Genomic DNA, 24,865 nt, shown 5'->3' with positions numbered 1-24,865 from the left:
AGAGTCCTAGCTAAGGCCACATATGCATTAACTACCGCTTAGGATTATTGGATTTTACCGTTCACAAAATGCTCAATTTCAAATTTTAAATGAATAAACCATAAACCATTTTCCCCTGACAGTGCCATCGGGCATTTCAAGTCTACCGCTCGGTTAAAATCTTTTCAAACTTGTTACCGCTTCGGTTAAGTTAAAATAATTTCTTACTCTTTTTCGTCGTAACCACTTCGTTTACGGTCGCTTTCATCTTTTAATTTCTTTCTCACTTCACTTTTTGTACGCCGCTCTCGTCCCCTAATGTTTCAATTACCTACCAACCAACCGCGTAAATAAAAAAGAATTTAATAAATCGTGAAAAGGGTTTTTCGATGCAAGTCGCGATTTTCTTGTTTAGTATTTAATCGTTTGCATAAACTGTCAAATAAACCTTTTCAATTGCTTTTTTGTGATAGTGAAGCAGATGAGCTTATAGTCAAACTAGTAATAGTAACTTTCGGTTGACATAATCTATAATACAACCAAATAGAATTATCTGGGGTCGATACTGATGTATCTATTGCCTCCCTTGCAAACTAAATTGGAATACCTACGGCGTCAAAATATTATACAAACGAATGTTATTAATAAAACCGATAAAACGAAATTTTAAAAACAATGAATGCTGCATTTTACTAGAGACAATTTTAGCGACTGTATTCCGGCTATTATAAAAGAGTCACTAAATTAAATGCAGAATTGTGAAAAACATTTCTTTAATTAGTTTCATGAACGAAACGAAAAAGACGTGAATAATGGTACGGACTGATTTTAGAAAGAATTCACTACACTAGAGCAAAAAAATACGAAACCTACTAGAATCCTATATTGATTATGCCTTTGGCGCAGCTGTTCCCGTAACAATTTGAAGGTTCCGAATTCGACCTCCGGCCAGGCTATCGTTCAGATCTACGATAGATAGATCTGAATGATAAATTTAAGACATCTGTGTTGAGTCCAGGTAAATACCTAAACCTACCCATACTTAAATATTTACCCATTTGTTTTAGGTAAAATAGGATCCATCACATACTGAGCCCTATTTTGGGGTTGATAATGTAAAAAATGTAAATTATCTATAACCACATATTTTTTGTCGACTACGAAACTTTTTAACAACCTTGTATTGACATACAATTTCTTTTTATTTCTTCATTGAAGCGGATTGTCCGTCGTCAACAGGACGTCATAAAACTCCAAGTGATTTTAAACAAAGATTTCCCAAGATGCTGCCATGAAGCGCACATTTCCTAAGACTTCCTGTTTGTCTTTCCGTTCCTTTAATCTGCAGAAGATAAAACATTCAAGATGCCAAATCGGAATTCAGGATTGGTTAATATTTAACGAACACTGTCTCTACAAGGACGGCTCACAAACCGAACGGAGACAAAGGTTATTTTATCAACCGTATCCAAAGATTAGAAACTGAAATTTGTATGACTGGAGGATACAGGTTTCTATTAATGATAAATCGAACAATCTGTTTTCCTTTATTGCTTGTATGTTCAGACATCCGATGATTGAGAAATATTTAGTAGATATATAGTGTAAATACATAAATATGCATGTCGAATTTATTGTAAGTGACTAAAATTAAAGTTCTATAGCATGTTTTTATAATAGTAATATTAAAATAAACTGATTGTGTTACCGTAACATTTCAAAGCAAAAACTTTAGTGTCGTTTAAAGATTTTTCTTGATTTTTATTTACGTAAAAGTAGACGCTATCTTTTTAAATTTGCAATAACAGTAAATAAATTTCCATAAATAGTTTATCTATATTTTTTAATTATTTCAACTTCATTCTCGACAATTATTTATTTTATGATGCTGTCCTGTTAATAAATATTTACTATATATTAAAAGTAAACAAATACTGTATCAACCAAAAAAAGGAAATATTAAATATTTAACTAAAGTTCGATCCAACGTTTTGTCCCAAGAAAATGTTTAGATCCTTATCCTTAAAAACCTACTTACTCTAATAAATTAGATCCTTCTTTGTGTTCGATCCATCTTATTTCCTTGTCTTTGACGTAACATTTTTGTGACGAATAGTGATACATTAGTGATTTAAATTTAGATCTGAGACCTTCACTCGAGGTTAAGACCTTATACGAGGCTCTCATCTTAACGAGATAAACATTTAAACGCAAAGTATTAATCTTTTTTTCGACACGTCCAACAGTGTTTATTTAAAGCTAGAACAAAACATATATATTGAAAGTGGTAGAACCCTTTGCGGTTCGATTCGGAAGGCACCACCGCCACATCTATATCTCCCTAATTATTGCAGTGCTAAGCGCTCCCGTGTTCTGGTTTCATGACGAGGTTTCTCGAGGCATACCTTTAGCCCTTAGTCCTCAGGGGTAGCATTTGCGGCCGATCTCAGGTAGGAATTTAATTTTATCTGGGATTATAAATGTTCATGGGTTTACAGAAGCCACTTCCTACAAGTGGACTGCATGTCTGTCTGCTACCTCTATATTATAAAAAATCAATACATACAGGTAGGTATATAAATTTTTATGATAAAATATAGAACAGACAGATATTGTGTTAAACAATTCGCGATCTTAAGGAACTCACGCCGTGATTCCCCAACGGAACGATTTTCTTTTGCCTCATTGAGGAAGCAATTCTAGTAAGTTTATACTTGAGACTTAATTTCACAATCAATAATTATTATCATAAATATACGATAATATTATATACGATATATATAATACGATACATATTTGTATACGATGGCATTATACTATATTTTATTGAGAACAGGAATTAAATTAAATTGCGGAGTTTGAAACTCTGCTTCTCAATCATGAGTTCAAGGTTGAAGCCCTAATCACTTCCGATTATGTGGGTATTGGATATTAATTATCATTTTGAATTTTAAAAAAACAATGTGAGCCGTCACGGGACGCCTGGCAGATGTGAAACATCGACATTATTTTGTAAAAGTAATATGCAGAAAAGAACATATTGTGATAGGAACTAAATATGTCATAATGATAAAATAAAATATTACGATTTTTGCGCATGGCGACGCGTCGCCACACCGTACACACTACTGCATATAGACTGTATACATATACCATCGTATAGCGTGGCGACGCGTCGCCACGGCATGCGTCGGCACGCCAGAAATCGGTTTTACGTGCGGCTATAGATGTTACACATCAAAAATCTTTTTTCTCAAGTTCTAATTCACCCGTAGCCAACGCAGTGCTCTAGGCCACTCGAACAGGAGACTCACACACAACAGTGGGACAGAAATGTATTGACAACAAGCTTATATTATCGAGTTTCAGTTCAATTAACGCTTCGTGTCGGCTTTTCTACAAGGAAACCCACTGCGTCCGTTACTATTAAATTGGATAAAGATAATGTTGCCACGTTTATCTTTTTAAGTAGATGCTTACAATGGGCCGAGCGCTGTAACTTATTTTGAAAAACAACTCTGTTGCAACTCCCATTTTTCCGGCCGCCAACCTTGGCGAGCGTCCAATCTTTATTTTAGAGAATACGATAAAGCACCTTGGTAATAGCAAATAAAGTATACATAAGATAGAATAGATTGCGGTTTTTATTTAGACATTGGTTTTATTGCTTTTTTTAGCGGACTACAGACGGTATTGTTTTTCGAGCGTGTGTTTGTTTGTATGTCTTATTCTATAGCACGCTCTTAACGGATTTAACATAATATATGAAATGTCGTTGACATAAGGTACATTTTAAGCGGTCGGGCTTATCGCTTTTATAATAACTATTATTATTCAAATTTTAAACCGATGGAATATATATAATTGAAGGATTTTAATTGAAAATCTAAAAGCAATTTATATTCAGTCGTCTTGATGTATTTTTCTTTCTTCTTCTCAAAAGCAGATCTTTTATAATATAATGCTTTAAGATGTATTAGTATATTTTAGTAAAATACTTGACAGAAAAACTATGATGAGAATCTTAAAATTGAAGTAAATTTTACCAAAAGATTGAAATTGGGACAAAACGTCTGAATAGCTAAAGCGTTAATATTAAAATGGTTTTTCATGAAAAACACTCTATTTTTAACATTTCTGTCGCTTTTATGAAAAGTGTTCGTTCAATATGCTAACAATTTTTATCAGTTATAGTCGCGGATGTCATCGAACACGCAATATTGCTACGCGGAATCGATTTCAAAAGTTGACTTCGGGCGATATTCGCAATTTCGAAGTACCCGGTACAGATCACGTTATTTTTTATTCTGTCAACACATTTCAATTCATAAGTGAAATGAAAAGCAGGTATATTTTCGTTTTAAAAGATTTTTAGTGTTTCAGCTTAATGACAAAGGTTCTATACCCAAATGCCAGAAAAAATAATCTGCCAAGTATGTTAGAGACTTAAAACAAATTACAATTCTGTTTTAGAGCAGTTGGTTTTAAGTTGATATAATCAATGTGAACCAACCGGGAGGTATTACCGCAATACCTATTTATTCACTATTTATTATTATTCATTTATTTCACACATTCCACCAAAATGCTATTCTTGCATTTCCGCGGAATGTGTGAATTCCATATGGCGCGACCATTTTAGTCAGTAGCAGCAACGCAATTGTGCCGAATTTTATGTAGGACTCTGATCCTATCTGGGGTTGATTACAAATGTCCTTAACCGGCAGTAGCCACTTATTACCAGATTGAGAGCATGCTTGTTTGCTTCTACAATAAATATATTGAAGTTGATTCCTAAAAGACGTATATCAATAATATCATATCATGTTAGGAGTGATGGTAAGAGTAAGAAACTTTAATTGTCAAATGCGGATATTAACTAAAAGTGGAGGTAAAAAAATGCGCTATAGATCGTCTACTGGGTAGTTATTTTACGATCTTTGTAAAGAACTCTGCCAGTTTTGTTGCTCAATGGCGTTTGAATTGTGTTTTTGTTAATTTATTTACAAAAGTTAAGGTTCTCGGCTTATAAAAAGTTGGTTTAATATTATATGTTGGTTATATTTTCCTGACGACATTCCTAACAATATTATAACTTGATACATACTGAGTTGTTAAGTAATAAGCACGAGTATATTAAGCTCATTTGCTATATCGATATCCATTATTTGGCGAATTAATTAGATGGAAATGTTACCAGATATGCCTGAAACTTAATACGAGTAGGCTAATACCGAGTTAGTCGCCTTACAAATGACCAGAAACATACTCATAAGTGCAGTCAGATTTAATTTATTTTAGTATAGTTCGATATATACGCTATATTACGCTATTATTTTGCCGAAATTAGTATTAAATTCTCATCAATTAAAAGTCATTGAACAATACAATGGCCATGTCTATTATCTTCTATTATACAATTATTACTCACAATAACCAACAGACATATATAACTGAATGCTATGATGTAAACTTTTAAAAGAATTCGCACAATAGGACTTCGCAGTTTTTTTTTTGCGTATATATCTGTCAAAGGAATTCATCAAATTATTTGTTTTTCTTTTTTATATTGAAAGAAATAGCAAAAGAGAAGCAATCTCTCCGGAGTCGAAGTACAAAGGTTTCTACTACCTTCAACCAACCTTCTATTGCCCATTTCTAATGATAATATTCATCTTATTTTACATTTTCGTTAGAAGGTTAACACTAAACTATTCTTTTGCTTTTTATTTAGTTTATTCAACGAACGATGCATAAAAACTGTAATGTAAATATCTTATAACTGTAAACTTAACTGTCAGTTAATTTAATTGTAATATGAATAGAAATATTCAACCCAAAATAAACATTTCATTTCTATTATAAGGCCGTTTAAATGTTTACTTTCATCTTACCAAAAACACGAACATGTTGGAGTAATTTATGAAAAGTTCTTTGCTTACAAATCTAAAACATTCATCGGGTAAGAAACATTTATGAGTAGGTTTGTTTTCTCCTTTCTTTAGAAATGTCATTATGTTGAAAGCAGTTGTGTAAACGAGTTTTTAATGATGATATTTTGAGTTAATTAATTCATTAAAAACTAACCATATGGGTACATAAAATATTTTTATAATGAATGAATGAATCTGTTGGCAAATTATTTGAGTGAATGCTGGCCCATCGCCTTGCGACGAAAAGGTTGGCACATTTGGACAATATTAAAAAGAATTATCGTATATGCAAATTAAATGTGAGAACTACTTAAACCATCTTATTTACTTCAGGCAGTGTAGTATAGATATGCTTTAATCCTTCTCGTAAGAAATTTAATAGATATGTCGATATCGGTGTGTCGTGTAAGTACGACGACATACGACACACACACGACACCGTGGTATTTGTACTAGCAATAGAAAATATTGACGATCATAATAGGTTTAATTATGGACTTACCACACTGAAGTAATAACTAATGAAATAATAACTGAAGTAAGTAGAACTAATACTATTATATTACAGTGTTATAGTAGGTTCCACTGTACTACTACTGGAAGTTAACCTCTACCTACGCAACTACGTAGCTCCTATCTAATAGGACCTAGAACTCAAGTTTATTCTATGTTAAACTAACATTAAGAGTAATTGCGGTCGTGCTTAACACAAACAACACGAGCAGTGTACGTTATTATATAGTTACACAGGTACACAGTAAGTTGCTTGAAATTCATTAACGTTTAAAAATAATATTGTATACATAGATTAGTAAAGATTACTCACTCCTAACAAGAAAATGTACCCAGTTTTAAGAATTGAAATAGTCGCGTAAAAAAGTTTTGCCACGTCTCTGTGCTAAAATGTCCCTAAAATATTTGAAATAATAATTTATTTATTATGTAAATTATGCAGTATTAGTTATTTATTCGTAAATTTTCTCTAAAAATGTTTTTATTTGTCAAGAATTCAAAAAAAGAACTTACTAATAAGCCGTTTGTGGCTTCATTCAATTTTAAGGCGGCAAAGTATCTTTACTAATCTTTGATTGTATATATAGTTGTAAATGCCTTTGGGTCTAACGTCAAGAGACAGCCTGTACTCTATATTCTTATTAGATTCTCTAGTTTATCATCATTAAGCCAGTAGTATTTAATGGTGTACCTAATGGTGTACCCTCGGCCGACAGTCGACTTATCACAAATAACTTCTTCATAGAACTCTCAACCAAGTAAGTAAGTTCGCTGTTTTTCTTCGCTTCGAAAGGATTGCTAATTCTTACTAAAACGTATAAAATACAGTGTTGCGCTTCCAGAATAATACTAATAAAACTAAAATTAAACATACAACACTAAAATTATAGCAAGATAGCATTCGCTACAATATGCTATACACTTTGATGTTATAATTTACACGAACGAAGTCGCGAGCAAAAGCTTATACATTAAAAAATATTAATAATTAATAATAAATTTAAATATTAATAATAAATAATACTTACTTATACATTAAATACGCCATCCGCAACCCCTAATTATTAAAGCAAAGTATAAAGTTATCGCAAAACAACGTGATTGTACAAACAACTACAAATAAAACACCACACAAAGTTTGCATGTGAAGCCGACGTAATGAGCTGTTTATACTTCACAACTAAGGAGATCGTAGCTAAGTCGCAGATGTGAACAGTGGCCGTTTCAAACTTCCAGAGTTGGGCCAAAGTTCGCTCTTTGATGAATGACCTTACTTCTGATTTGCAGATCCTTGTGATTACAGCCGTAAAGCAATTTCCGTGTGAATGAATCGTGATTCAATTAATGTTCTCGTCATTGTCGGTACAATTACGCGCAGTTTCTGTAACATTAACGATATTGTTATGTAACTTTGTTTCATACGTAATAAGTGTACGTGACGTGTGGTGTAATGTGATGTGTTACGATTCACTTTTACATTTCTTTTTGGAGTTTATTGGAGTTTACTCCTTAAGAAACGATTTGAGTTATAAGGCCCGGTACGGAAATTTTATGAGGAGTAAAATCAAGTGTAACACGAAAAGTTGAGGCGTAACGGAAACCAAAATATGAATCAAGAGTGCTTTTATTAATTTAAAATACAGTAAGTTCAAATCCCATATGAAAGTAATTATTACAATAAAAATAATTAGCAATATATAAAACATTAAAACGTCATTAACTAATTTGTTTACATTTTTGCATAAATTAAGTTATAGGTTTGATCATTTATAAACACTGTGAAAAATATGAACATTGGCGCCATAATATGATTAACAATCTTTTATGAACGTTTTTAAAGAAGAGTAACATATAAAATCAGTAAGCAATTGAATAAGATATAATATTAGCAAAATAAGTTTTTAACATAAAGAGGCTTTTGTAAGTTACTGATATATTAATTTAACTTATAAAAATGGATGCATTATTGATCAGCACCATCTATCAACGATAAACGGGCAAAATCAAAACAGTATTATTTAATATTTATTACAGAATTATTGCTAATGAATTATGTTCAAAATAAGTTATATAAAATTAGCAATACGTTTTAAATGAATTCTAGAATTATAAAACATTCAGAAACAATCCAAATTACATATAATAACATGTTTATTGAGTCTCATATAAATTTCATCCGTAAATTGCAACAAGGATATTTTATAGATGGCAAAGAAATTATAATTATTAAGTTTTAAGTTATAAAACGTTTAACATTGTTTGAAATATAAATAATTATATTATATTAAAATTTACTTTAATATAAACAATTATATTAAGTTACCATTATAATATTTGGAACCAAAATACATAGATTGATAAACTTGCAAACTTACAATTTATAAAACTTGCCACTAGATGGCGCTATTTTTTATTATTTTGTAACATACTTTATGTAATACGCATTATTGAAGTAATCATAGATTAGTAAAGATACTTCGCCGCCTTGAAATTGAATGAAGCCACAAATGGCTTATTTTAGTAAGTTCTTTTTTTGAATCCTTGACAAATAAAAACATTTTTAGAGAAAATTTACGAATAAATAACTAATTTACGTAATAATTACGTAATTTACTTAATAAATAAATAATTATTTCAAATATTTTAGGGACATTTTAGCACGGAGACGTGGCAAAACTTTTTTACGCAACTATTTCAATTCTCAAAACTGGGTACATTTTCTTGTTAGGCGTGAGTAATCTTTACTAATCTATGGAAGTAATATAAATAATCCGAATAATTACAGATATATGTTTGTTTCTCTTATCATTTTAGCAGATGCGTTCATTTACCTACCCTTTTTTCTATTCGATATATATCATAATTATCATTCGTAAGGAGTAAACTCCAATCGTGCGTCGTAGCTGACACACACACACTTTTTTTTAATATGTGCCTATACTTGTAGATTCAATTGAAATGCCATAGCTGTCAAGTCTATTACATAGCAGCTGTAATACCGTTGTCTTGTAGTGTGAAGGTTTCTCCTTTAACGACTAGCGTGACGGAGCGGTGCGGTTCTGGGTTCAATCCCCGCCCAGACAGATATGTAAATTATAAAACATTACTTTTATGGGTCTAAGGATTCGGGTATTCCTCTATGTAAGTATCCACGGAATCCACGATACAGTGAATCCTAACATAGGCCTGTGACATTAATGCGTCTACTACTTCGTCATCTTCTGATTTGCAGATCCTTGTGATTACAGCCGTAAAGCAATTTCCGTGTGAATGAATCGTGATTCAATTAATGTTCTCGTCATTCTAGGTACAATTACGCGCAGTTCCTGTAACATTAACGATATTGTTATGTAACTTTGTTTCATACGTAATAAGTGTACGTGACGTGTGGTGTAATGTGATGTTTTACGATTCACTTTTACATTTTTTGAATATGTGTCATATTCCTGTGGATCCAATTGAAATGACATAGCTGTCTATTCTATTACATAGCAGTAGTAATACCGTTCTCTTGTACGCACGGTAATTTTTGTATAGGTAAGCCTGTGGCTGTAGAAAGCGTCTGATTTCTCATCATCTTCTTATTTGCAGATTACTGTGATTATCGTGCCGTAGAGCAATTTACATATGAATGAATCGTAATTCAATTAATGTTCTCGTCATTGTAGTTACAATTACACCCATTTACTATAACATTAGCGATATTGTTATGTAACTTTGTTTTACGCGAATATTACACGATCAATTTACATATTTAGCGTGACGTAAGCACAGTATTATTATTTTACTAGTTATACATTCAACTGTAATAAATGTCAAGTAGTAATTCTTAGCGATTCGATAGAATGGCCGTCACAACCACGTCTGTTATATTATAACAGCAGCACTATATTGTCTCGCAGTTTCAAGGTTACTCCTAATTTGTAGGTCCCTGTGGTACAATGGATTACATGACGAACATAATATAATTTAAAACATTTAATTAAAAATAATGTTACTAGAAATATTTAACATTAAATCTGTATTTTGTATATTTTTATAGATTGATACAGAATTCATAGCAAAAGTATATCCAAAAATGAAATGTAGCTACAATACCTAAGCTACAATTTATGTATATTATGGTCATTCCCTGGTCTTGGGTGTCTCGTAACTGGAATTGGTAGGAATTCCGGTTAACAACCGCCATTCGGAAGTTTGTAAACCGCTCAGTAGATATTCAACAAAGTTTAACGAGTGTTACCTAATTATAACAACAAAGTTATAATAACTAAAGGGACCGACTATTTAACGGACACTCCAAAGCATGGAAAGTTTGCCAGGATCTCTCACGATATGATCAAGGTATTGCCGTACTGGAGATTTTTTATAAGACTAAAGTAAATTACCATCATGCAATCCACCTAATAGAAAGCCGTCACGACCCACGAACATCTGCGATCAACTTCATATTTAAAATTTCTAACAGAAACCTGTATTGCTTGTGTCATTGAAAGACGTGTGGAATGAAGTCTTTATCATGACTGTCTAATACTAAGCTTAACCTAACTTATATAACTATGAGACTTACTCACATTATACCTCCAGGGGTGATGGAAAAAATATGTTTTTACGTTAAAAAAACACACACACACACACACAAAAAAAATAGAAAATAACAGTGAGGATGATGTAATATTCGTTAAAACTGTAAACATAAAACGTACATTTTTATGTAGATTTTTTTTGTAACTACATGTAGATGTTATATTACTAACTTAGTTATAAAAGTCAAATCCGACAATAGAAAACGTTAAGTCAATCAATTTTACACATTTACGTTACGCTAACGTTTTATGCGTTTTGCTGCTTACACACACTACAAACCAATCACACATACGTTTCCACTCTCAGGGATTAAGATAGTTATAACACATGTAAGTTAACTAAAATACTTTAAGCCACCCCTTACACTACTGCCGGATTACTTACATAATACTTTGTGATTTTGATTTATATAAATTACTCATCCATTCATCAGCAAAACAAGATAAGAGTGTAATTTACAGTTCATTAAGTCACTAAAGTTCTTCGCATACCTGTGAGGATAGTGTGGAAACATCACAGACTTATATTTTTTGTAAAACATTGGCCTACGTTCTTAAACCAAGGTGATAATGATACGCATGACTTTGCGTTATCACGCGACAAAATTCACACAACTACACTATCTCTCCTTGTAAACAGTAATTTATTATGAATTTAAAATATCTGAAGAATATTATCTCTACGAGCCCGCTACGGAATAGCTACGAAAATACTACGGCGTAGATGTGACTACGCTGCACCAAGACGGCAGGTTACAAAATATGTAAATTTAAATGTATGTCATGCATACTTCCCACGATATTTTTCTTTGATGTACGAGCGTACCGGGGTCTATAAAAGATGTTGGTATACAAGATAGAAACCAATTTAGATAAAATGTATGTAGTTGTATTTTATTTCACTTTATTTTGAACGAATTTAGATTCAACTACATAAGTGTAAGCTTTACGCGAAACTTCTATAAACTACTTTGTTGTTGTGGTAAATATTGAATCAAAAATCTAGTAAGGTTTAGAAAGAATTATGGGAAGTTCATAAGAGAAAAATAATATAAATAGACGATGCAAATTAAAATAAAATCGTTAGATGATTGTTTTAGACCAGTGTTACATTATATTACAGTTAAAATTTAAAATTCGGATTCTGTTATTCCAACTGAATTCAATCACGAGTTATTTCTTTTATTTTAATATCTTTACACTACTTTCTATTCCATTTATTCACTTCTACAAAATATTCCCTCACAAATTGAAATTATATAATCAATAACTCCAACAAGAAAAGTGGCTGACAACGTGACAGCAAAGCCAATTTTAGCGACAGCCTAAATCGTTGAATGCCATATTAAAATGTATGGAGATGATTGATTAATATAATCTTTGAAATACAAAATGGTGTACTTAAAGCAATTATGTATATTTCTTCCGATTTTTCTTTTCTTATTCTTCTAAAGGTAATCAATATGGCGTTTTCATATAGATACGTAGTTCTTACTTTATAAATATTCTCATTAACACGATTTTCATATAAATAATTTACAAGATTTTTAACCACCTTAAAAAAGTGGGTTACGTGTTATATCATTATGTATATTTGTTTGTATGTCTGTAATGTATGTTTGTTTGTTAAATATAATTGATACAATTTGGATGGATGTTTCATCAAGACAATTGTTTACATATATTGCTTTATATGTAAAACATAGGTGTGAAACCTTAACAAAATCACCAAACATACCAGTTTTACTCAATAAAACCTTATAGTAACCTTATAACATTTAGTGTAATTTATTTATGTCGTAATAATGAAAATGTTAAACTTAAGAATCTGTTAATCATATAAGCATTACGGCTGTAATTCAATTTTTTTCTGCAATAATTGGTATCAAGATACAGTATTAATATTGGCGTTATGTTAACACTATTGTTAGTAAGATTGAAATATAAACAACAGTTACATACTAGCCCTTATTCCCGCCTAGGGAATAAGTTTTGGAGTAAAAACTTCTTTAGCGGCTTTGTGCACTGTTTGTGATGGGTAAATAATGTTAATCTCGCGTCAGGTCACATGACCTGATCGAAAATTCGTAAGACTATCATGTTTGTGTACGATAGCGCAATAAATGCATATTGAATTTTACCACATAAATGATAGTAATTTTATACTGATAATTGAACCAATTCGAGCAAAATTATTTTTTCCTAACCATTCCAAAATATCAAAAATGCACAACATTAATATTCAAGTTTTCACTTCTATCGGCACTCCTGAAGTACCTACAACCCGTTGAATTTTTTCTCTTTACTAATGATGGAGTTTTAATTTGTATAAAAATCGGCATCGTAACTCTATTAAGTATTTCTCGCTAATTCATATAGTTTCGGAATTCGAAATCTAAGCCCACTTAACAGTCACCCTGTATATTGTCTCCTTTAAAACCTGTTACAATCTTGCAGTGATGGTGTTTGGCGATGGTAGCGTGCGGCGAGCGCTGCGGTCGGCGGCGCTGGCTGTCTGCGTGCTGGTGGGCGCGCTGGCCCCTGAAAGGCTGGAGCCGTGCGCCAACAGCCCCTTGTGCTCGTGTCGCGCCGCGCACATGTCCTGTACCGCGGTGCCGCTTCATAGGTTCCCAGGTGACGTTATATGAATATTTTCGATAATAAAAGTACAAGTTTTTATCATATAGGAATGGTAGACGAGCATGTAGTCCACCTGATGATTTGACCACCCGCGTGGCGGTGCATCACCGGTCTGATGTGCGGAGAGTACTGGGTTTCGATTTCCGGCCAGACAGATTTCTAAATGATGAATTTAGGTTTTTGGGTCTGGGTGTTTGTGTATTTGTCTCTGTATGTATCCATAACACCCATAATACAGGGAATCCTAGTATGAGGCTGTGAGTGTAGAGAACCTCAATAGGTTCTCTACACTCACAGCCTCATACTAGGATACAGCCTCATACTACAGTGAGGAAAAAAGTTAGCCAATGCTACTGCCACTTATGGAGATCTGTAATCAATCCCAGATGAGATTAGAATACCTGACACCTTACCTGAGGTGTGCCAAAGATGCGCCGCTACCCCTGAGGGCTAAGCTTTAATGCCTCAGAAATGTATGTCTCTCTTACCGCACCCTTCAAACCAGAACACAACAGCGTTTAACACTGCTGTTATAAGGCAGAAATAGGTGTGGTGGTGGTGCCGACAGAGTTTAACCACAGAGGGTTCTACCACCTCCATTACAGTAAACATGCAAATGATTTAATAATAAGCTGTCATTGTAGTCTATAGACTGTTGTTAATACTCAATCTATCCAAACTTTATCTTTTATCTACCGAAGATTGAAAATTAACAATTTCTATTATAAAGTATTTGTCTCTTCTTCAGTCCATTTTTGGTAGGCAAAACATTAGATAGATCGTTTATGAATAACGGTCGTTATTGGAAATAAGTATAGACTTATCCATAAAGTTATCTATAATAAACACGCAAAAAATATTACTCTAGAGTTAGATCGGTAACAGGTGCGTTATGAAATCCATATTTTATGATATTGGCTCCAGTTTTTGCAAGCCAAATTGCGACAAAAAGATTGCCCAAAAATTGTGCTTAACATTTAGAATTTAAAAGTGAGATTTTTTTGTAAATTAATACAGCCATGACAAAAATTCAACTCATATCTGATCCATCCATGTTTTACTACTTTTACAAAACGTAATCTCGAAGCTTTTTAATATTTCGTATTGTTTACGGCGAAAATTAAATTAAAATTGAAAATTAAAAGTTGTGTAAATATAGTTGTAACGGTGTAAATATAGTATTCTTAAAATTGATGGATGCCCAGCTGTGCGTCTAGATATAGTAGTACTACTTAATTAACTTTTGAACTTAATATTATGATAATAGACGTACAGTCAGCTTCAAAAGTAGATGAACAGGTTTCAAATTTACCTATACATTCAAGCGCATATAAGTAACTAAACACAACTAGTACTTTAAGTAGATGATAATCGTACAGTTGTAAAAGTAGATGATCACGATACACTACAGTGGCCAAAGCGGCTGAACAATGACATATCATATTAGTGACGGAACTCAGTTTGCATATACGGTGTTCAGCTTCTTTTGACGCATTAGTGTTCATCTAATTTTGACGTTTTACGATACTCATCTAATTATGATGCAAGAGTTATTTAGCTACTTACGAACGTTTGGGTGTATAGCTATTTTTGGAATTTTGATGAGCTCATCGAACACTGAAGCTGACTGTACATCTCCGTACAGTACACATCGCAAACCAGCTCAATTATTACAAGGCGTTAGCTTATAGCAATATTGCCTCCCGAATAAACTTGTTTACGCTGGAAAATTCGAGAGCCATCAGAGTAAACAATTAGGCGGTCGCGACCTGAATAATACGGATTGTTTTGATTGTATCAGCGAAGCATCATGTTGGAGTCAATATTTAAAGGAGAAACTAAATAGAGGAGCTGGAAAATTAATATTGTAGTACGTAACAAGTGAAAACAGTGGCTTTTGAAGGCTATATTTATTTTACAAAACATCCAAATTCTACAATATGTTTTTAAAACGATTTTTTAGCTCATGGTTACAGTGCTAAAATATATTTGTAAGTATGTAGTTCTGTAATACGAACTTACATATTGTCTTAATTATGAAGTGGCGATCTTAGTCGACGGGGGCGGCAATGTGTCTGTGATCAGCTTCAGGTACCTGTACACATACCATGAGTTTTTACGTTTTGACAAATATGACAAATATGTTTTGGTATTTGTTTATGTCTTTGCCCATACAATTTCCAATCAGCGCCCCTAGCGGATTGTATCAGAACTATAGTGTCAGTAACGTAACATTAAATGTCTAAATTGACAAAAAGACGCTTCATGTTTTGTCTCTTTTTTTTGCGAACATGTGAGGCAGACAGAAAGACTTGAGCACTTACTTATTGTTACGTTTACTCAGTCTACTGAAGCAAACGGAACAGAATAATGGATTAAGTAAACGTAACGTAAAATTGTGGGATGTTTTGAAAGCTCATGGTGAGGGTACTGTTCTATATAGCGTTGGTTATAGAGGTCCATGATCGGTGTGTTCACTTCAATCATCAAATGGACATACTCGTTTTGCTTCGATCGAACTAAAGACAATGAATGCATTTATGGAACTGGATTCCATTATATGTAGTGTAAACTTATTAAAATTTTAAATATGAGAATTGAAAAGGGATAGTTCAGGCTAATTTTAGTGATAATGAAAGTCCATTTATGGTATTGGATTTCATTATAAATATATACAGAAAACTTTTTAAATTTCGAGTATAGATGAAATTTGAAATTGATAGTACAGGATCGCTATCCAAATTTGTCCATCAGCGCTTGTAAAATACATGCAGTGTGGAGCATCAATCATTTCGCTGCTATCAACAAAATTATTTAGTGTGCAACAGAGCGCGGCTCGAACAAACGAACTAAATTATATTGTATTAGGATCAGTTAACAAATGGCTTTCGATCCGAGTATAGCAAATAAAACATGATGCTACCTAACATGAGTCGGTATGCAAAATATTTGAATTTTGACATTAAGTAAATGTTACAAAAATATAACTATTTCACTTGGCACTTCCCATTATTTGGCATAGTTCTCCTCTCAAGTGAGAGGTGTTCAGCTTTAGTCTACCGCGTTGGTCAAGTGCGTTTTCGTAGAATTAAAAACATATTTCATATGACTTAGAACATTTCTTCGTGATTTCCTTCACCGTTTAATCATTTGATAATTAATTTCCAATACGCACATAGCTTTTAAAAACCGAAGAAGCGTTCTGTTATTCGAATTTCGTACCCCCTGATTGAACGGAAATATACACTTAGACAGACCACATACGTACACGAATATTTGCCGCCCATCATGGTAACTAACGGTAATAGCCTGTTATTATACCATTGGTATATGCAGATCTTATCTAAGAACTATATTAAAAGAATCATAGTTGATCGCGCTGGGCATGTGAAGATTAAGACACTTAATACGAGTATACGGCAAGAAATCCTCACGTATGCAAAGGCCGTAATGATATTTCTGTTATTATCTATCACACTAAAGGATATATTTATCATTGAACATTATAATAATGAGCCACTGGAATATGGTGCACGTGATCTCCGCGGGAATGTCGCATAGAAAATAATTTTAGTTGTATTGTCATCTTTGTTATTTATTATTATTACTTTTTGTTTCTTATTTTTAATTATAATAAATTTTACTAACATAGGTTTTTAAGTACAATGTAAATACTAACAAAATATGGACTATGTCTGAATTAAATGGAAATAAATAAATAAATAAAATATAAACGGAGCGGTAGATTCGACCAGGGAATACCAATTTGCGAGGAAAAAAGTTATTCACCTACACGAACATCTATTTATAACTATGCAAAAAACCTACGAATTTAAAACAGAAAAGATACACTCATTATACTTTACCCTACTTCCAAAATCGATTTTGTCTCACAGCGCAATTTATTTTCAGATTGGCCACGAATAGAATTGCAGCACCTGGACATAAGTATGTCAAACCTTGAAGTGATATCGGAGAGCGCGCTGGACGGGCTCCGACTGCAAACCTTAGTTTTAGTCGCGAATAAATTGCATTACATAGAAGTGCATGCTTTTAGGTAGGTATATATATTTTTCTCTTATAACTATCCTTTATGATTATTTGTCAAAAGATAGCTTTAGATCTATAATATATAATGACAAGTCTCGTGTTTCTTTATGGCATAAGTGTTATATCACAGAGACGACCCTTAAATTAGCAAATGCCTAAGTAAGCTAAAATTGAAAAACCATATATAAAAACAAATATGTGACGCAAAACACAGCTAATTGGAGCTAGTACACGAGTGACAGTTCATGTCGTGACGTCGTTGACGATTGCTAACTGTCACTGACGACAGTCGACGAAAAAATCGACGGTCGCTGAGGACAGGCGTCAACAATCAACGACAGTTGTTTAAAGATGCTATCGTATTTTAGCTCCCTATTTGGGACTTCTTACACTGACAGGATCACTTTTCGAACTAGAACGCAAAACACACTGCTGCTATAACACAAAATAGATATTACCACGATACTCGAAAGATTGTTAAATATATGTAAGTAGTACTCAAATCTGAAAGAATATATATACAGTAACATTACTTTAGACCTCCAACACGATGTTTTATAATTATAAGAATAAGTTATTAATTTCCATGATTAAGATCTATATTTCTTTCAGTTCAATGGCAAGTACTCTGGCCTCTTTGGATCTCGGTTACAACGAATTTACTGATCTTCCACATCAGGGCCTAAAAGACTTAAAAGTTTTAAATTGGTTAAATCTACAAAAGTAAGTACATTTACTTAAATATGTAAAGTAATATTGTTTTTATCATTGTAAGTTTAATATTGTAAAGTAATAAGTTGACAACTAAATTCCCAACAAATAAGATTTATTTTTCGACACAAATTAAGGACTGATTACGTAATGTAATCTATCTCATATCTCTTTGGTAGAAATAACTCCGTTTCGGCGAAAAAGTCAATTAACCGAATTGCTTATTTGGCATCAATTCAACGAAACATCGAACATTGACATTCCACTTCAGTGATCTGAGATTTAACCTAATTTAACTCCAACAAAATAATATCATAAAGGGAAAACAAAACCACATAAGTATTTAATATAATATTTAAAATATTAGGCCACAAATATTATTGATAATATTCAAAGTTTTCGTATTAAAAGAATGTCGGGAATTTAGATGCCAAGTACCAAAAATTTTAAAACAGCACAGTAATTCTAAATTATTTTATTTCAGCAATTTTATTGCACACATCGACCCAGAAAGTAAATGGCATTATTTAGAAGAAACTTTAACTAGCTTATCGCTAAGTAACAACCAAATAACTTATTTGAGATCAAAAGCTCTCACGTCTCTTAATCATCTGCTACAATTAGATTTGGAGGGAAACTATCTCCGAAGTATCAGTTCAGATTCCTTACCATCTTCATTAACAGTCCTTAAGTTATCCAATAACTTCCTACATGAACTATCCTGTGATCTTATATTTAATCTTCCTAGAATACAAGTCATACATTTACGTCACAATTTAATTACGTTCGACGCAAATTCTACCTGTACAAATAATAAAACGAAAAAGTTAGAGAAATTAGATCTAAGCAACAATAAAATAAACGACTCTTCAGAAATCCTACTTTTCCGAGAAGTCCAAATTAGACAAATAATTCTAGACCTCAACGAATTAACCTTCATTCCGAAAGTTCTATTCTCGAACAATAGAATAGAGAGGCTTTCGATATCGTACAACAAGCTGGCCTCGATACACCGAGACGTGTTTCTAAGTTTGAAAAATTCACTAGAGCATTTAGAAGTGGAGCACAACAAATTGTCTCACTTGCCGGATAGCATAGCTCAAGTCGTGCGCCTCCGACATTTATCTCTGGCTTACAACCAGTTGGAGGAATCTCCGCTACTCCCCGGACGGATTCAAACTCTCTCGCTTGCGGGGAATTTTTTAACGACCATTCCATCTGCACTCCAAACACTCGAACCTGGCTCCATTCGTTATCTCGACTTAAGTTACAACAGGATATCTAATTTGTTACCCAACGATTTCCGAGACTGGTCCACTTCGCTCGGAACTATTAACTTGAGAGGTAACAGGATTGCACAGATTTATAAGAACGTTTTCCCAGCGACCATGCCAGTAAAGGAGATTAATTTGAGCTTCAACGACTTGTACCACGTACACCCACAAGCTTTTTCGAACTTGACTGGCTCCCTCCACGTATTGGAATTCTCATCGACGCTCTTCAGCGGTTATTTCCCCTTCGAAATAAATGAGGGGCTCGAAAATCTCAATTGGCTCTCGTTTGATAATAATGATTTTCATATTCTCCGACTGAATGATATTGCGACGTTTCCTTATCTGAAATATTTGAATTTAGACTATAATAGGATTGTAGATATAGTTATAGACTACGAACATAACGTAACATTATCGCTAAGTAATATTAGAGTTTCGTACAATTTTATAAGTTTTATACGCAGTAAAACCTTTTCACATATGCCCGAATTAAGGAATTTAGATTTATCTTATAACCGAATCAACAACTTGACTAAACACAGTTTTACCAGCTTACCAAACTTGAGATATTTATCTCTCGCGGGGAACATAATCGATTCGATGGAAACGGAAACGTTTGCTAATTTACCAAAACTCGAGATACTCGAACTTCAAGGAAACAACTTAACATATTTGTCTCTTAACTCGTTAAGTAATGTTTCTAATAGATACGTAACATTTACGTTAAATGTAAGTAGGAATAATATTAGATATATCGAAGGAGATTCTGAAATTCCTGTTAATATTTTTGATGGTTCGTATAATGACTTTTACGATGTGCCAAATAATCTGTTTACTGCCGTGCAATCCTCAGTACGGCAAATTATTTTATCTCACAACAAAATAACGCATATTTCAAACGATGTTTTTGGAGAGTCAGCTTTTTTAGAAATACTAGATTTACATAAAAATAGCATAAGTATTATTAAAAGAAAGTCATTTACAGACCTTATATCTCTGCAAATATTAGATATTTCATACAATGCTATTCCTCAATTATCTGTAGAACAATTTTGTAATCTAAGTAAATTAAGGTATTTAAAAATGGACCACAATAATATAAAATTACTTCCTAGGGACATATTTAAAAACACTATTATAGAGCATCTAGATTTAAGTTATAATGATATATCATTATTTCCCGTTACGGCTTTTTCACAAATTGGATTTACACTCAGATATCTAGACTTATCGCATAATCGAATTGAATATTTGGATAGCAATATATTTCGTAACACTCAGTTTTTATTAAATGTAAATTTGGGTCATAATTTATTGACTGTGTTATCCGATAATACGTTTTCGAGTCTCGGGGGTCTCAGCCGCTTGGACTTAAGCTTTAATTCTATTAAAGCAAACTTTAAGGAGCTGTTCCACAACCTCCCAAACTTGAGGCATTTGAATCTTGCAAATGTAAGTTTAAAGTCAGTGCCTTATCTACCTTTGACAAACTTAACGAGCCTCAATATGACTTGTAATTACATTAACAGTTTTAAGGAGACTGATGTTAAACGTCTAGAGAACCTTCGCCACTTAGACCTTAGCCATAATCGAGTTACCTCTATCGTGCCAAAGATGTGGGTTCACTTAAAGAATTTAAACATTCTAGACCTCTCGTACAATCCTATAGTAAGAATTTCGCCAAATAGTTTCAAAGGCTTAAGCAATTTATCTCATTTAAATCTGAATGGACTCAAGTATTTAGATATAGTCGATCAAGATTCCTTCCGTCCCTTGATATCTCTGCGATCGCTTCACCTACAGACATGGTCTACCATCAACCATTCCACGTTCCGCCTTTCCAACATCACCTCATCTCTCCCGTCTCTGTATAAATTAGTAATTCAATGGACGACCGAGGTTATGGATGATCAGTTACATGGCATCGACGCGAGGAAAATTCGCTACTTAGAGATAAAAGGAGCGAGCCTGCAACGGATATCCGATGACGCGTTCGAACCGTTCGCCGGGAGCCAAGAAATATTCATTAGAATAACTAAAACATCAGTAACGAAATTGCCGACCTCGTTCATGAAGCATCTCGGCCAAGTTCCGCAATTAGGCGTCGACATTAGCTATAATCAAATAACAAGACTTAATCCGGCGATATTCTACCCCAATTTTACGAGTTGGAGTCACGTCGCAACAAAATTGCTGTCAGGTATGTGTTCTGTCGTAATTAATGTACATAATTATTTCATCGCATATTCGCATATATTTACAAAGATTGTATCGCGTTGCTGTTCTAATTTGCACTTGTTAATATGAATACATTTGCGTGTGACTACATCACAATGAGAAGTTATCACATTTGTGTTATGGAATACTAAAACGATTACATAATAGGTAAAATATTCAGACACACTTGAATGAGTTTATATTATTTGTTCTAATAAAGACAGTGGAGAAACAAACACGTCAAGCTAACACTCACATGCTTTAGCTCATTATGTCCTGACATTGAGGAGCCTTCAAGACATTAGAATTAAAAATTTACCGACCACCCGTGCCAGCGAGAGTAATGCCTCGCACGTCTAATTAAAATTAAATGAGCCACTTTGTCGAGAGTCTCTACCTAGTGTTTTAATTCTTAATACATATCGTTGTAATTTTGCAGCGCTGTTTCGTATGTCATTATAGCGGTGTTGTTTATTCATTTGTTTGTGTGCAGGCGGGTTAATTCTGACGGGGAATCCGCTGCGGTGTGAGTGCGAGCTCGCTTGGCTCGGTGCGTGGCTTCGTCGCTGGCTGCAAGAAAATGAAGCGGGTGGCGAGCTGCGTCGCGCAGTACGAAGCGCCACTTGTAAAGATCCTTCCGGAAAACGAGTGCAGCTTCTTCAACTAAGGGCCGACGAGGCCGAGTGTCACGCGAGCGCCCTCTCGAGTGACGCTCAACCGAACTACACTAACTTGGTATACACTATTACAATTTCTCTCTGGACGCTACTCCTCAGGTGATAAAACTAACCGAAGCGATCATAGTTCCCATTAGGTTAAATGTAAATATTATAACTTCACTCAACTTTAACTATATAAAGTTTGCAATTTACGAGACTGTAGTGAACGCGGAAGGGAGAAGCAATATAACTACTTGTTTAGAATGTATCTATAGCAATTTAATATTTAGGTAAGATACTAAAATAGTAATTTTTAGTTTGTTAATAATTTGAATCAGTAAAATCTATACTAACCCTGTAAATGGTTTGAATTATTACTTTTTAAGCTAAAAGTGTATCCGCCTGAAAATGTCACTTCATTTTAAAAGCCCTCGTTTTCTCATTTAAAATTACTCAAAAACTGTAAAATTCTAACCTGCTTCTAAATTCATTAAGGTAGTTTTAATTTGAAACGTAACGAAGTTATTTCCAAATTTATCTATGTAGCCATAGATTTCCTATTTGTGCTTATCTAGTTTTTCAAAAATGTGTAAATTTCGAATATCAACTTAAAATAACCAAAAATTATATAATAACAAATTTGAGTATATTATAGTAAAAAGCAGTTACTCTTCATAATACACGTATTATCTATTGTACTTACTAAATAAATGTTTTGTTTTAACTTTCGTTTTGCCCATTTATACTTTACCGTCCACATTTTCAAGTTTTATTGTGAACTACCATAATTATTCTAAAAAACAGTCATAGATGACTGTTTTTCTGAATTCCGCTTCTGGTATGCTAATATTATTCTGTAACAATATATTATGCTTAACTGATGTAGAGTGATGAATATTTATAACAACTATTCACAACAATTATGTTATGAATATACACATAGCACACATATACATGGCATGCATATATGTGCTAATAAATTATGCAGGTAGAACATAGATTAGTAAAGATTACTCACTCCTAACAAGAAAATGTACCCAGTTTTGAGAATTGAAATAGTTGCGTAAAAAAGTTTTGCCACGTCTCCGTGATAAATGTCCCTAATATATTTGAAATAATTATTTATTTATTATGTAAATTACGCAGTATTAGTTATTTATTCGTAAGTTTTCTCTAGAAATGTTTTTATTTGTCAAGAATTAAAAAAAAGAACTTACTAATAAGCCGTTTGTGGCTCCATTCAATTACAAGGCGGCGAAGTATCTTTACTAATCTATGAGGTAGAAGATTTATAACCTCGTTTATGATGTAGACAAAAAATAAATAGATTCCTATAGTACATACATTCATTGGTATTACAAAAGTTAAATTGATACATAATGCCCAGTCTAGGAAAGTCATCAGCGCGCAGTCTATGCCAAATAATCGGGTGTCTTCTGTTCAAATTAAAATAGCTGAAACATACCTAGTACTACTACATCAGTTTACATTTGTAAAGATGACTGTCTCGGGCAGGCGGCGGCCGGCCGAGCCGCCTCGTATCATGAGGCAAACTGAAAACCAGAGCTGAGGGTAGGTGTTTTTAACCGCTCATGGCATAATTCTGAGTTTGTTCCCTTTCGTGATTGTTGCAGCGCATAATATTTTAATAGCACTAGGTAATTATAACCTTCTTTGTTTTGCTTATTCCCTTTTGATTGTATTGTTAACTTTCTTTTTTATTTTTATTTTTGTTTTTGTGTTGTCCTTTTTTTCCTCAATTTATTTTTTGATTTGTATCTTTGTATATTTAGTTTTTTATCATTGTATATTTAGTTTTAAAATTGTACTGTGTGCTGCAATTGTCTTAAATAAATGATATTATTATTATTATATTACTTGACGTTAAGCGGGTTGTGACATTTGCGTCAAAAAATAATAAACAAAACTAAATACACTTCCCATCACTCCTCACTCTTCATAAAGTAAAAGTGTGTTTTAGTTGACTTTTTTTTGTTTGATTATGACTATTTATAAACGTACTAGGAGTCTATTTTATTATTAGTCTACAATTAGTAACAAGAATATTACGAAGGTATCCATAGTAGTATAATCCTAATACATTATTATTTTGTATAGAAACATATTTATGTTAACGGGCCCAAGACATTATCGGATCCGATAATTTGAAAGGCTTTCGTGGGGACAGCACATAAAGGTCCCTTCGAGACACTTCAGTATATTGAGTTAGTATTATACCAACAGTATGATAGATGTATAAAAATGTTATTATATTAAAACGACATTTACTACAGAGTTATGTA

At 33.1% G+C, this 24,865-nt stretch overlaps 1 protein-coding gene across 1 annotated transcript in view; it reads left to right on the top strand.

The window, feature by feature from the left end:
• Positions 1-23,179, top strand: part of LOC140744380 (uncharacterized) — a 28,682-nt gene extending 5,503 nt beyond the window's left edge. The window contains exons 2-6 of the mRNA XM_073075948.1: positions 13,469-13,645; positions 17,564-17,708; positions 18,314-18,424; positions 18,897-21,886; positions 22,397-23,179. Coding sequence (XP_072932049.1) covers positions 13,471-13,645; positions 17,564-17,708; positions 18,314-18,424; positions 18,897-21,886; positions 22,397-22,683 — 3,708 coding nt within the window. The 5' untranslated portion in view covers positions 13,469-13,470 and the 3' untranslated portion in view covers positions 22,684-23,179. The remainder of the gene's footprint in view (positions 1-13,468; positions 13,646-17,563; positions 17,709-18,313; positions 18,425-18,896; positions 21,887-22,396) is intronic.
• Positions 23,180-24,865: the final 1,686 nt, after the last annotated feature.

This window comes from Epargyreus clarus, unplaced genomic scaffold, assembly GCF_041222505.1.
Source record: "Epargyreus clarus isolate Ecla_fem2 unplaced genomic scaffold, WU_Ecla_fem_2.2 ptg000008l, whole genome shotgun sequence".
NCBI lineage: Eukaryota > Metazoa > Arthropoda > Insecta > Lepidoptera > Hesperiidae > Epargyreus > Epargyreus clarus.
Note: the sequence above shows the minus strand (reverse complement) of the source record. Positions and strands in the feature narration are given on the sequence as shown.